We start from the raw sequence: 15,872 nt of genomic DNA on the forward strand, positions 1-15,872 counted from the left end.
TTGGATAGAAGAACAGAATATGTAATCTGTTTTTGAGGAAAATTAATGTGGAGGAAAGTTGGCCATAATAGCACGTCTTCTCATTTTGCATTAAATCAAGGGCTATGGCAATGGGTTTCAGAACTGCACAATATCCTTCAAGGTACTGAAACTCAACATCTTTGAAGGTTGGCAATCCCGGTTTTTCACATACCGGTATACTGCTGAATTGCAATATTTGAGAGATTGAGTCAAGGAGAATTCCATAGAGTTGGGCAAGGAAACTTTAAGGAATATTTCAAGACAGCTGATATAATTTCTAAGGATTTGGGTATCCTAATGCATTCCATAATGCTGAACATTTAGCAAGTGTTGGATGATGGATCCATGATGCTGTTAGAGATCTCTTTAGGGCATTAAGGAAATCAGTTGTGGCAAGAAAACTAAGTGTATGGCTAGCACATCTGAAATGGGTAGGCAAATAAGACTAAAGTTCATTCTTCAAATCCAAATCCAAAACTTGAAGGACAAGAAGAAAAAGAAAGTATTTTGAGTATTTTAAATACAAAATACATCAAATTTATGTATTTAAATACAAAATACTTTCGAAAATCCTTACAAATTACGAAATACAAATTTATTTCAAATACTGCCCAGCCCTGTCTACATGCACTTATTTCTATTTCTTTTTGTGCAACATCCGTGTTTCATTCCAATAATTAAACAAGAGTTCACTGCTCATACAGGTTAACATTTAGACAACACTTGCTTTCAAGTGCATTAATTTCATCAACCACCTTCACACACGTAATTAGAGAAAAAAAGAAAAGTGGAAATAAAAATTACCTTTTTCTTTTCATGGTAATAAGTATCTTTCAAATTGGCACTCTCTTGCAGAATTAAAGTGCTTTCTTCCATTAACAACTTCAACCGATTACTGAATTCTTTCTCTGCAATTAGATTAATGGAAGGACCATAAATATTTTATTTACTGTACTTGTTCATTTAAAATTATTCTACATTTTAAAATACAGCAAATTTGTTAATATAACAGTTCCCTATCCTACCCTTATAAGGTGCAACAAGCAAAGCTATGGAAGACAACCGTAAAAATTATATTAAACAGTTACTGATGAGGACAGAGAAAAATAACTTTTGAAGAATTAAAAATTTTACCCACGTCTTCTATATACATTATAGAAACAGTGTATTTCACTCAAAAATAAATCAAAATTCAAATTCAATTTAAACTACCAGTACCACACGTATCAAACAAGAACATCAAATAATAGCCATTTGTCCACTCACAGAATTACGACAAGTCTTAAAGCATAATAAAATTCCAAGCTCCATTATAAGCAGTAAACTAAAAACATTTGAAAAAACAGTCATTAAGTTGTTGTTGTTGCATCACATACCAGATTTTGTAGACTAATTCATGTTTACTTTTTATTATTTATTATTATTGATCTATGTTTGTTGTAATACCACCTCCAAGGTGGTATAATAATAAACAAATTATTAAACAACCTACATGTTGTTTTAAGGTTTCACTACTTAATGACCCAAGTATTCGGAGGCTCTATGAGAAGAGAATAGTTAATTTACTACATATAGAAATAGGAAGTAATATTGAGGAAGAATGGAGTAATTTGAAGTATATTATAACTACAGCGGCAAAGGAAAGTCTAGGAACTAAAAAGAAATAGAACAGAAAACGTGGTTTAAGGAAATGGGACGATAATGTAGCCAAAATTATTACTGATAAGAGGGAAGCACTTAAAAAATTTCAATCAATTGGTACACTTGTTGATGAAATGGAATATAGGAAGAAAAGAGCATTAGCAAAGAGGGAAGTTAGGAAAAATCATAGAAAATATCGGAATGACTTTGTTGTACAGTTGGAAACAGATATTACTAGACCAGACCCAAAAACATTTAAAATTTTGAAACAATTGAATGGAGAGGTACAAGAAAGAGTTAAAATTAATACAATCCATTTGGAGGCATGGGCTCATTATTTTCAAGATTTATGGCAGAAAAAGGATGCAATTTTATGCTCTTCAAATTCTTATAATGATAACATGGAAAATTTTACTTTGAATGAACTACAAATAGTGCTAACACAATATAAAAATAATAAGGCACCTGGGGAAGATGGTATCAATTTGGAATTATTCAAGTACGCAGGAGATGCTTTTAAGGGGGGATGTAGGCCGGAAGCGCACCGTTTTTTGTATTCATCATGGTTTCCACAGTTTTGAAGCTATAAATTTGAAATTTGGTAGGATAACTGACAATGAATGTATGTGTTTCAGTACCGATTCACAATATCCTAGCATATATGGAAGCGGAGTTATAAGCCAATGTATCCTAACCTGATGTATAGGAAGATAAGGAACATTTTCTCAATATCTATTGGACATTATTGATTTGAAATTTTGTGTACATTTTCTCAATACTATATCTAACCAATCCCTGCAGACAGAAGTTTAAAATATCAAATACCTTTTTCAAAATATATATTTTTTTATATGTATGGTAATTTGTTTTATTAAATGTTACTACTTTATCTAATGTAAAAACTTTCAATTCACATGTGAAATAAAATTTTCTGCAGGAAAACTTTTATAATTCAGTGATAAATATATGTGCAAAATGTCATTGCTTTATCTTAAATAGTTTCTGAGAAAATGTTCTTTAACTATAGAAAAATGTAAAGTACGGAAAACTTATTGTAAAGATTTCTATACACATGCGACATGCCATATCCATTTTTGTACCTCTAAAAATCCCCTGCACCATATTCCTGTTCTTCCTGAAGGTCCTCAGCTTCCTTCCTCTTCAGGGATCTTCTCTGCCGTGCCTCTTGTTGTATTTTTTGAAGAGCAGTGTTGGCACTGTCGATTCTCCTGCTGTCGATACCTTGGAGTATGTTTATTGTGAACGCACCTGGTTCAAATCCAAGTTCCTGAAGAGTTCTTATTCTCCCTACATTGCCATCATTATAGACCAAAATAGCATCCAATGTGGCTATTTGTACTACTGTAGAAGACACAAACAGAGTTTTAGGGCAGCGCTTCCAAATCAGCTGATTCAAAGACTCATTGGGATTCTGAGTTTTGCCATGAACGCATTTCTTTAGGAGATCTGGCTTGGCCAGAGCCCTAAAAGTTGGTTTCATGGCATTCATGACTGGCTCTGGTATACTATGTTTATGGCTGTATTGTTGTGCATTGTTTCGTGCCTTCTTGTATGGACACCACTCGCCACACAAACCATGCTGGGGTTTGGCATCTGTGGATAACTTGTGGAAGTAGATTGCCCATACAGCATGCTGCATACTGTCCAAATTACCCACATTCTGTCTGATGGCAGCTCCATAATACATTTGTATTGACTGGATTTCCTTCTTTGTTAGTAGTCCAGCTCCTCCAATCCCCTTACCATCTTCCAGTTTCTTACCCTTCATATCCTTGGTAAGTTTCAGCAGCCTAGAACCCATACGTTTCTGGACGTGTCCAACACACTCCAGCTTCTCATTAGGGCAATCTGATCCATATGGCTCACTTTCAAACACACTTTTGAAGGCACTGGAATCATCATCTCCCAAGTACTTTACATAGCGTACACCATATTTCTCTTGGGAGCGATGAAAAATTAATTTCATTCCTGCTGCCTCCATCCCACCACTAGAACCATGATAATTCTTGCAGCAAGACTTAGCATGATTTTGTTCCCATTGCTCCTCTTCATTTTTATTTAAACTTTTCTTTCTGGTGGAGCATGTAGTGCAGTACTTACTCAGTACTTGGGCATCTAATACTTTACCTGTATCGATACTCACTACGGTCGATACACCATAGAGGGAGGAAAATCCACGCCTCATCCAAATACCATCACAGGACACAGATAGATCATTTCCATCACAATCATTTACAGAGACTGCTTGTTGTACTGCTTTTGTCATAGACTCATCGCACACTTTTTTCAGGGATTTTAGTAGCACATTATTAGTATCAGTGTAACGTATTGTTGGTGGAGGCATGTTCATGAGACCACAAACCAAATTTGTTCCTTCCCTCCCAACACCAACACATCTCATGCTGTAAGTCAATCTAATATTGGCTTCATATGCATTATTTTTTCTATTAGAAGTTTTAAATTGTGAATCGAATCCACAATTGTCACACACTATATGGAGAGTACAAACAACACCAAACCTGTTTTCATCATCATGAATTTTGAGTGATTTGGAGCCACAAGTTGAGCAACAACAGGCATTGTTTATGGCAGAGGAAAGAATGGACAAATCAATTATTCTAAACCCTGTATTCAATTTACTTTCATCAACATTATTTTGCAATTCAATTCCTTCTCCAATCTTTATGCTAGACCTGCTCTGTTGTCCTTCTACATTGAGAGTTGGTACAGCCACTGCCATCGTGATCTAGACCAGGCCGTAATGCAGGTTGTGTGACGTCATTCGATGAGTCGGGCTTTTCTATTTGAGTATAGGGAGCTGAGAGAAAGATATTACTTTATAGCGTGTCGGCGCTCAATTTTATTTAGTGTAATGTGTGTATAAGACCCCTTCACACTTCTTATTGCATAATATGTTGCAGAAATAATTACAAAACTGTGTTATTTTAATGTGAACGGAGTTTTACATGGTAACATAACCTGGTTGCATCAACATTTTAAGTTTGGAATGGAAGCTATTTTGAAATTTAATAAAGAAGAATTATTTATATTGTGATTTTAATTTAGCACGTCTACCTTCCTTACTTGTAGGTACAAAATTTACCACAGTCCCTCCTATGAAATTAGTGTATGTACAGTTGTGTGTTAATCTGGTAGGTTAGATAAATACAATTCATTACAACCCAGTAAAGTAGGGAACAAATAAATAATACAATTAAATTTTTATTCAATGTAATATGTGCATAAATTTCATTTATGTGTTGCATAATGTTGCAGGAATAATAAATAAAACTGTGTTATTTTTATGTGAAGAGAATTTACCATGTTAACATAACCTATCTGCGTCAACATTTTAGGCTTAAGTTGAGAACGAAAACGGTTTTGAGATTTAATAAAGAAGAATATATTTTTAGGAACACGGTTACCGTCCTTACTTATAGGTAGAAAATTCACCACAGTCCCTCATATGAAATGTACATACGTTATATTACTTAGTAGCGCTGAGGTATAGTTCCGGTAATTTCTGAACTGAAAACAGTTGAATTTATTTTTTGTGGAGATGCATTTGATCCTATAAGCAAGGCATATTAAAATCCTGAACGAACCGAACTAATTTGTATATGCAAGATGTATGAATACGAAGGGAACTACCTCAGCGCTAGTTTAGCCCTAGTAACATATTAAACTAATCAGACTTCAGACTGGAGTACCGTCTGAAACGAATAAATACAATTGAAGTGTAGACAAATTGCATTTATAAGTTATACGTAGCGTTATGCTTAATTATAATGCATAATTGCGAATATGGAAATAAGGCAAGTACTGATAGAATAAACATAACCTATAACTTCAACACATTAAAATATGCGTGCGATGCAACTGAAAATTGTTGAAACGTGCATAAATGAATGTGCAAGAATTTCGTAATGAAGCATGAGTGCTTTATTTCAACTAATTACAATTCTAGATACTGTAACAGTAATGAAAACTATAGGGTATAATTTTTCGTAATATACTATATGTATCTCGTTTTTAGTTCAAATTGTGTATATTATCAAACGTCGTATTATTTACTCGTATAATGTAGGTTATTCACAAATAAAAAGGGCGCAATAATTTAAATTTAATAAGACAAATACGTTAAACTAACAATAATGGATTAGACAAGAGTAACATCGGTAACGCTGCACTTCGGCCCAATCAGAACTTACTTTACATGCCAGTCAATGTTTCACTTTCACGTATATATTATTACACATATTTAGCCTACTGTTTATAAGACCAAAATTTCACTTAACCACATAAGGGCGCAATATTTAATCGAAATAAAGGCAGGTATTACCCTAGATCATATATAAAACAGATTGACCAAGCTTATAATAAATTTAGACGCAACTGGAAAATAACGGACGCTATGCGTCGCTAGTGTCGAGAAATGAGCTTGCAATAACAAACACTAGATGGCAGAGTACCTGAACAGTACATAGAGTAATACGACTGTGGGATGACTTTTTTACGTCATGCCACCTCCAAATTTCTTTCTCATTGTAATGTGAGGTTATGTTACAATAAGACTTTGATGTGTCGCTAAATTGTAGCATACAGAAGCTTGTTTTACCCAAATTCATCAACACACATAGATGACATTTTGGTACATGGCTGATATAATGTTGTTTGCGTTCAATATATAATCTGTCATCATTTGATGTACGAAATCTAATTGTGTTTAATTTTCAGTATACAATACCTCATTAGCAACAATTATCACAAAATACTAAAAAGAGCAGATTTGTCTGCGTTTGTTGAATGCACATTATGATGCTCACGAAAAGGCACTAATTTATTTTGTGTGAACAAGATTACAATTTTTGAATATGGAGGAAAAGCAGGTATCCCTATTCTGAAATTTATCCGAAAGGGGAAGAATTACAACTCCCTCCCCCCCAAACATGTTTCCTCTTTTCTAGGCCTATATGTTTTCATTTTACAGGTGTATTATATGATGCGATATGGAAGCAGATAAATAATAACTGTACGTTTCTCGTCCACATTAAATTCAACGTGTTCATAACGTAGACCTGATATATTGCTTCATGTAGGCTACACAGCTGGCAGTGTTCTTTTTACAAATAAGCGGTCGTACTAATCATTTTCTTTTCATCTGAACTATTGCTAGAATATGCGTTTGTGTTTTTATTTGCTCTGTATGTTGTTAAATAACTACTGAACATCGTCTTTGGTTAACAAATTGTTCTAGTATTCGTTTTATATCAGTCTTACGGTATTGAATTATGTCCATAACGTGGGCGAGATATTATCAGGCTGGAAAATTCGCTCTGAATGCATTTTTTTTACACAATTTTCTAATTTTCAGCAGATTTACGATACCCTGTGCTGTTTCTCTGCCAATGCAGAGTTAATTGCAATATACGGTAATTCTGTTATTTTCCTGACACTTTTATATCCGTTCTCAAACGTACTGATTTAGATTCTTTACCCTACTGTAGGTATTTTGCTCTCTACAAATCATCGTTAGTCAAATGAAATAGCCTATAATAGTTGTTTGCAACGAATTAGTAGACAACCTCAATCCCTCCTGACCGCCTCCCTTACGAATTTCTTTCTCACTTTAATCAAATTTACTTTATACTGGTCCTTAAATTACTGAAACTAGTGCGGAGGTAGTTACGGTGATTTCTGAAGTGAAAATCGTTCAATTTATAAGGGTGAAATCAAAAATAACTTTTGTAGCCTTTCCTTGTCCTTAATTGGAAATTTGAGTAACTTCATATGACGACAATATTTCTTCCTTCTTCTACAGTTAACATAATCGCAGATGGGCATTTCTAAATGAAGTTTGTTACACAGAAACCTTTGAGACAATATTGACACTTGAAGTTCTTTATATAGTTCATCTATAAGAGTTAAATTAGCGCTGAGGTAGTTTCCTTCATACTCAGCTTATTCACCTTACATACATGAGTCTGTAACAGATTAGGTTTGGTCAGTGCTGTCATGGTAATTTTTTTCTTGGCCATACACCCCACCCCTTGTTTTCTCCCTTGAAATATATTTTACTCTCCTCTCTCTATTTCTCCAATTGTCATTTAATTATTTTTTTTAATATTAAAGAAGAAGTAAAATTGTTTTGCTTTACAATTTAATTGTACAAGTTTGATTTAAAGAATACACCATGTAGCACCACCATAGATGCACACTTGTCTCGATGAATCTTGGAGTGTATATTTGCAGCACTTCTTGTTTTTCAACCATTATTTTATATAATTCTGGATTCCAGTGCTGAAGAGGTGGATAATTTTTGTTTATGAACATCAAACAAAATAGGCGGTAGGTACAGTAGGAACAGGAAGAGATGATCTAAGATCTGTATAGATCTCCACGTACAAAACTTAGGCACCCATATGCCGTATGGCTCCTTACAGACAAAATTTTCATTTACCCATACGATTAATTTAAAAAAAATTGTAGGTTCCATACGATGCGTGGCCTCCATGACAGCACTGGGGTCAGTTAGTTTAGGCACTTTTACACCTTGCATATACAATCAAATGCATCTCCACAAAAAAATTCCTTATAAATTGAACGGTTTTCACTTCAGAAATCACAGGAACCGCTTCACCCAGGTAAGTAGTTAGCAGTTAATCATTTCAAAGCTCTTGTTATATTATGAAATAGCATCACACAATGCTGCCAAAATAAATGTTCCCAGTGTTAAAATTACAGAGTGTAAATTTCGCTTAGGACAGTTTTTGCTCTGGAAAATTAAAGGAAACAAACAGTATATCAAACCAGCAGCTGAGACACAAAGCACCTGAAATTCGAAAGTGGTTAAAAATTTTTATATTTCGTTCTTTCTTATTTACCAGCAACAGAAGTACCGATATCAGATTTTTTGCAGAGCTAATATCAGAGGCCCCTCCTATTAGAGAATGTTTTGAATATTATTATATTCTGGAAAACTACATTGGCACATCAACCTCCCCTCCCCCCGCCTGAATTCTGGGCTGAAGCACGAAAATTTCGAAATGTACAAACTACAGATGCGGCAGAATATTACCACAATGGTCTTCAGCAAGAATTTTGTAAGACATATCCAAATATCTTCATGGTCATTATATGTATTAAAATAAAACATATACTACATGTGAAGTACCTACTAAAAATGAGAGAAATAGAAATGGGAAGGACAATAAAAAAAAGTGGAATGGACAAACACTAAGAAACTATTCATCTTAAATCAGTATGAACAATAGGACACTTTTTTTTGGTGTTAGTGGTATAGAATATGAAATTAAGTTGCATCAATAAGTTTTTCGAGTTTAGCATTACTTTAAGTATTTATTGTCCCCCTGTTGGAAAGATGGAATTACTTTGTTTGAAACTTGATGAAATTTTATTGTACCTTAACTCAATTTATTAAGGTACAATAAAATTCAAAATAATAACTGCAGGCCATTTTAAAATAAATCTGTTGGATGTAAATTATTTCTTAATTTATTAGGACCATAAAGGTATTGTTACAAGCGATAGATTGAATCATTTTTATCTTAATAATTTAATGTAGGATGATTATTTCAGGAATTGTTATGCTCTAAATTGTGAGGATATTTTAATACTTTTTTAAAATATAAATTTGGAATATGTTTCCAGTTAGTAAAGAGTAATTCAGAGAGACAGAGGTCTCAAGCATATTTATTGACACATGCCAGAATTATTAAATATGAAAAAAAGAGTTCTTGCACTAACATACTGTTTATAAAGTAACCAAATCTTAAGAAATACAGTATATGTACTGGTATTCTATATAAAGGCATAGGAGTGAATATAAATCTGTTTTAAGGAATTCCTATTTAATATTCCTGCTATAGGAACATGACAAAATAAATACAACGCAGCATGGAAGCTAATTCAACTCTTATCGAGTATTGTTGATGAGATGTGTTATGAAGGTAGACCGAATCATTCAATATAAATGTATAAATAGGACGAATAATAATAGATTAATTTCAGTGTATGTAGTATCAAAACTGAAAGCGGTAACTAGTCTATGAATGATGTCTTAACAAGTATAAATAAAATGGACTCTTGACAAGAGACACACATTTGGCTTCAGTAATAACTAGGACTTCAAGGAATTTATGGTAGCTCACCTGTCAGGCAAAACTCTGAATAGTCAGCATTGTCGAACTATAGAAGCGCGATTAAAAAGTATTTTTTCCCCACCCATTACATATGATTGCTTTTTTCAAGTCCCGGTAATAACATTATTAAATTAATTATCCCACATATTTGGGTGGTGCCTTTCTTTGTTTCTGACATAATTTATGAGAGTTTCTCTTTTACACTTCAATAGAGAAATACAACTTTCAGTGGACAATGAACGTGTAACTCTAATGGAACTCTAAGAACCACAGCATTAATGTTTTCTTCTTTTCTTTCATGCCCTTTAGTTTTTGTTGCAGATAATATCATGCTATTGGATAATTATACATGCACCTTTCTAATAGAATTGGCATATATTTCACTGGTCTCAGAAGTAAAATTAAATGTATAATAGCTTCTCGGTGCAAAATATTTACTGAAAGTTATTGTAGGATTTGAATAGAAATGTCACTTCTCAGGCAAGGTTATTCGTGGATGACTGTATAATATACAGAAAAAATTAGTGATAAATCTTATATCACCGCCTTGCAAAACTAGCTTGACGTTATTGAAAACTGGACTACAACAAATAAAATTAAAATCAATGTGAGCAAAAGTAAATCAATATGTATCCTTCTGTAAAACACAAAATTAAATTCGTCTCATATACCAATTAAATGGATCATCAGTGTCACAAGTAAACACTTAGGTACTGTATATATTTTAGTAACAAACTGGTTGAAATAAGTCACTAATATTACAAGAATAGCCTGGAAAACACTACATTTCTTTATGCGTATTCTTAAGAAAGCTAACCGAAAGTCAAAAGAATTAATGTACATAACCCATGTTCGGTCCACTGCTGTGGAGTAATGGTAGGCACATCTGACCGTGAAATGAGTGGGCCCGGGTTCAAATCCTGATTGGGGCAAGTTACCTGGTTGAGGTTTTTCCGAGGTTTTCCCCAATTGTAAGGCGAATGTCATGTAATCTATGGCGAATCCTCAACCTCATCTCGCCAAATATCATTTCACTATCATCAATTCCATCGAGGCAAAATAACCTAGTAGTTGATACAACATCGTTAAATAATCAATTTAAAAAAAGACGTCAGATAAGCAGAGGAAGTTACAAAAGCTTGTAGTGGCGAAGAATTTAAAGCGTCTGTGTTGTTAAAAAAAGGGAAGTACTACAAATGGCAGAAAAAGTGGATAGCCTATATTGATGTATTTGTTACGTGACATTACACAGGAGATACCACCACATATAGTTGTAAACAACCGTGGATATTTTAAATCTGAAAGTGTACTTTAGTGTAATTTTTTTTATTGGGTCATTTTACGACGCTGTATCAACATCTAAATTATTTAGCGTCTGAATGATATGAAGGTGATAATGCCGGTGAAATGAGTCCGGGGTCCAGCACCGAAAGTTACCCAGCATTTGCTCGTATTGGGTTGAGGGAAAACCCCGGAAAAAACCTCAACCAGGTAACTTGCCCCGACCGGGATTCGAACCCGGGCCACCTGGTTTCGCAGTCAGACGCGCTGACCGTTACTCCACAGGTGTGGACACTTTAGTGTTGCTTTGTATAATAAGAACTGCATACGGTAAATCTCTATATGCATTTGAAAAGATTAGTAATCAACTTGACAGAAATGTTCGTGTGTCACAATATAATTTGTAATATTTTATTTGTTAATGGCACTATTATTTTTATTAAAGTATGCGATTTAGCAGTTACATGTACTTCACAAATGTCTTAATTGTTTCAAAAACAACTAAATGCATTTATGACATTTGGCACAATAATATGAACATTTTCCATTTTGGTAATAAATTAAGTGGCAAGAAAATGTTCATGTGTCACACCATATAATATTTAATATTTTTTACATTATTAATTATTCCTTTTCATTATGATTTTCTGTTTATATTTTGGAATGCTTACGTTAAAAAACAGTGATGTGTCTTTCATGAACTCCTAAGTATTTGATTAAGTATCCTGTGAAGATCATAGTTACTTCGAAAATGTTACGTGTGTGACTATGGAATGACCCATCAGTATTGTTAGTATTGTTACACATTACAAAACCTGAAACTGTTAGAATGGGATCAGGAGTAGTGACAAAAAATGTAATGTTGTAGGCCTACATCAACATGACTATTTTAATCCAGTTTCTAATAGTTTTTAAGGTTTGAAGGCCTTTTGAGGTAAACAGTATTGAACATGTGAGGGAAGGGCTATTTCTTGGTAATGGATTAGGCCTGTATATTTTATAATATTATTAACTATATATTGTTAAAGTACCTAGTAAATATCGTAATATGTATATTATATAATACTGTAAACGAGACAATATCACAGGCTGCAAACTAGATTATTCTTGTTTTTGTATAATTATACGAACATGTCTGAAATTAACAAGACTACCATTGGTTAGGTTAGGATAGGATTACTTATATCTTGTAATCAGGCTATATGCACAAATTTTCCAATATAATACTATCATAACTAAATAGGTAATGTTAACATTAATTCTCATAAGTTTTTGTGGTGCAAATTAAAATAATTCAGAGTAAAGTATAACAAAACTCCGACAACATTATAATTATGAACGTCAAATTCTCTTATTTTATTTATTTTTCAGTGTTTAGTCCCTTATTTCCCATTGTTCTTTGGATTTATCATTAGTGAAATATAAATTAACGGATAAATTATGTTATACACTCAGTTGATAATATAAATAATATTCACGACAAATATATAAAAACAGAAGAGATAACGAATCATAATTTAGCCGACCGATAACTTTATAACATGGTCTAAAAATTCTGGGTAGATTGGCTTTGCTCGAGACTCTGCATTGTATTCTATTCAATACAAAGGCGTACTTTGTCTTATCTCTCCGCTTCGCCCACGTGACAACTATAATTAGAACTCCCTCGTTCCGAACTTGCCTAGGTCATATAGGCCAATAATATTTATCCATGGTCATCAATTGTCGACAGTATATCTCGTAAGCAAGAAATAATCGATTTAGACCGACCAGACCGGTTCAGAGTTCGTGTCTCGTGATGGTGTTGGTCATTGTGCCATCTGTTGACGATTATTGAACTACATCAAGCCGGCCTCGACTGCAAACCCTAAAGCCTATATAAAAGAGCTATCTGTTAGTATATATGATCTAGGGTATTACACATACGAACTTTGCCTGCAACAACGTAATTTTCACACCAAAAATAATATTACACCTTAAATTGCAAGTAAATTGTGTCTCAAGTGTCTCACAATCACTGTTTAAAATTTTACTGACGCAATTACACTGCATTTCAGAGAAATATATGTTATTCTTCATGCACTGCAACTAATTCATATGGTTGAAAGACCGCCTTTCGCGATCAGCTGTTAAGCGAGTCACGTGGTCTGCCTTACGGCCTGTATTAGATCACGATGGCAGTGGTACAGCCCTAACCTTTTCTTGAACACACACACACACGCGTTTCTTTTTTGTATTATTTATAATACTTCTTTTCACTTTTCTAAACACACTGCTACTGAAACGAGGCATACTGTATAAATAACACTCGTGGAAGACAAAACTTACAAAACCAACTTCACAACAAACACGTGTTTACTACCTCCAAATAGAGATGGCCGATATTTCACAAACCGATATTTTGTCACAGGTATTTTTTTGTCACAGATGAACCTGTGACTGATGATGCGAAATATCTGTGACAAAATATCGCTACCGAAATCTGCTCCGTATTCAGTAGTCTGTGACTAAAATATCACTAGTGATCGATTCAGTACTCTTATCTCTTAGGAACAGTGAGTCTGTGACGTTCTCACAACTTTCTCCTCTCCGTCGTGGGTTTGCGCATGCGCATGATACAGTAACAGCAATCGGGCGGTGACATTTGATTATTTTTTCGTGATATTTTCTTCAATATTATTTTTTGCAAAATGATGATTTGTTGCAAAGTTATTAGCGGCATTATAATAATATAATTATCAGTCTGAAATTTTTGTTTTCATAGTTAGTCTGTAGCCTATATATGTTTTATAAATATTTTATGCATTCTCCGATATCTTTACATTTTCATATAACTGTGAATTTATATTAACTTACATGTATTTTCCACTCAATTTTTACGCAGTAGCAATATTTTTTCAGTTATATTTTTAATTACAAACAGAATAGTTAAAGGAGCCTACAACATTATCTTAATAATGTCACTGAACGTTATGCTCTTCCGAACTTTCGAAGCATTTCTCAGAAGCCGACAACAGTACCTATAGTATTAAAACCGAACGAGACAAAACTGGCTAATATGGTGGGCAACTTATTTGACTAAACTAACCTTGAGGTAGTTTTCTTCGTATTCCCCTTATACACTTCGCATATACGAATCTGTGACAGGTCAGGTTTGGTTAGTTTAAGCTTTTATTATGCCTTGACATATACGATCAACAACTAAACTAGCGTTGAGGTAGTTCTCTTCGTACTCCGTGCATACACCTTACATATACGAATCTGTGACAGATTAGGTTTGGTTAGTTTAGGCTTTGCTATGCCTTGCATATACGATCACCTGCATCTCCACAAAAAATCAAATTCAACGATTTTCATTTCCGATATCACCGAAACTACCTCAGCGCTAGTTTAACCCGATCAACTGCATCTCCACAAAAAATTCCTTATAAATGCAACGATTTTCACGTCCGAAATCGCAAAAACTACTTCAGCGCTAGTTTTACCGTCTTATTATAAATGATGTAGTGATTACACGATTTAAATAATACCATTGATTACCAGTACCACTTTATCTTTTGTAAAATCCTATCTGAACAACTGTTTTGTTTCGTAATTATTTTCCAATGTTTTTCCGAATACTTATGTTTCGTTAATTTTTATTCTATGACTGAATATTATAATGTTAATGCACGACTTCCATTATATTATATACAATAAAAATGATCAATTTTTAAAACGATTAGGATAATCACATAACCTCAATTTCTCCATATCCAACTACATTTAAAAATGATCAATTGATTCAATATTTATAATATAACCTCTTGGTACAAGAGGTTAACTTTTGACATTTATTTATTTATTAATGGTACATGTACATAATTTATTTGTTGGATTTTCTCATATAAATCACTGATGTGTGGCGCGTATAGAGAAATCGCATTCACATTTCATTGCTCTTCAATATTTCCTGCTAGTTTTTATCGGTGTGACAAAATATCGGTGTAATTCATGCATATTGTGCTTACTTATCGATATAAAATATCGGTGTGACAAAATCACAGATAAAAGTCACAGATATTTAATTGTCACAGTCACAGTTGTCACAGATACTTGAAAATATCGTTTAAGCTCATCTCTACCTCCAAACCAAGAAATCAAAGCAAGTATGCTCTTCCCGCCTAAAATACACGTGGTACTCCTGCTCACAGCCATCTACACTCAAACATACAGCCTTTCCAAGCGTTTGCATGTACAAAAAGAGAGAAAATGAAGGATGACTGGAGTATTTGGTAAAAAAGTGGGCGTGGCACAGAGCGGCCATGGCTCTTTAAATTTTTAAAGCCCATTTATAATTGGAATTCGGCCGTAAAATTTTGTGGACACATTCTCAAGACTATAAAGTTTATTTTAAATCACTTTTTAAAAAATGTGATTTTTGGTCATATCCGCCCTACATCCCCCCTTAATAATAGATTTTTACTTTTCTTGAACAGAATATTTAATGATGAGAATCCTCCACCAGAAAGTTGGCAAAGAGCAATAGTAATTCTGGCACACAAAAAAGGTGTTATAAGCAAATGTGATAACTTTAGAGGAATAAGCCTTCTCATTTCTAGCTACAAAATTTACACCAAATTACTAAAAATTAAATTGAACCAATTTTATGACACTACACTGGATGAAGCACAAAATGGATTCCGAAAAGGTAGATCATGAGAAGCTTTTGATCGAAAAACAGAGAATTTAATATTGAAACCCACC

General features: G+C 33.7%; 1 protein-coding gene across 3 annotated transcripts in view; it reads right to left on the bottom strand.

Moving 5' to 3' along the window:
* The window catches only part of LOC138693840 (uncharacterized protein PF3D7_1120000-like), a 30,540-nt gene extending 17,224 nt beyond the window's left edge, over positions 1–13,316 (bottom strand). The window contains exons 1-2 of one of the 3 annotated variants that reach the window (XM_069817663.1): positions 13,102–13,316; positions 826–929 (exon numbers count right to left, since the gene is read on the bottom strand). In XM_069817663.1, the coding sequence (XP_069673764.1) occupies positions 826–897 (72 nt within the window). In that variant the 5' untranslated portion in view covers positions 898–929; positions 13,102–13,316. Of the gene's footprint in view, positions 1–825; positions 930–2,762; positions 3,518–5,894; positions 6,010–13,101 lie in introns of those variants that run through there. The other 2 variants (XM_069817664.1, XM_069817662.1) reach the window with 2 other exon arrangements.
* Between the last annotated feature and the right edge of the window lie 2,556 nt (positions 13,317–15,872).

The sequence above is a fragment of the Periplaneta americana genome, unplaced genomic scaffold, assembly GCF_040183065.1.
Source record: "Periplaneta americana isolate PAMFEO1 unplaced genomic scaffold, P.americana_PAMFEO1_priV1 scaffold_23, whole genome shotgun sequence".
NCBI lineage: Eukaryota > Metazoa > Arthropoda > Insecta > Blattodea > Blattidae > Periplaneta > Periplaneta americana.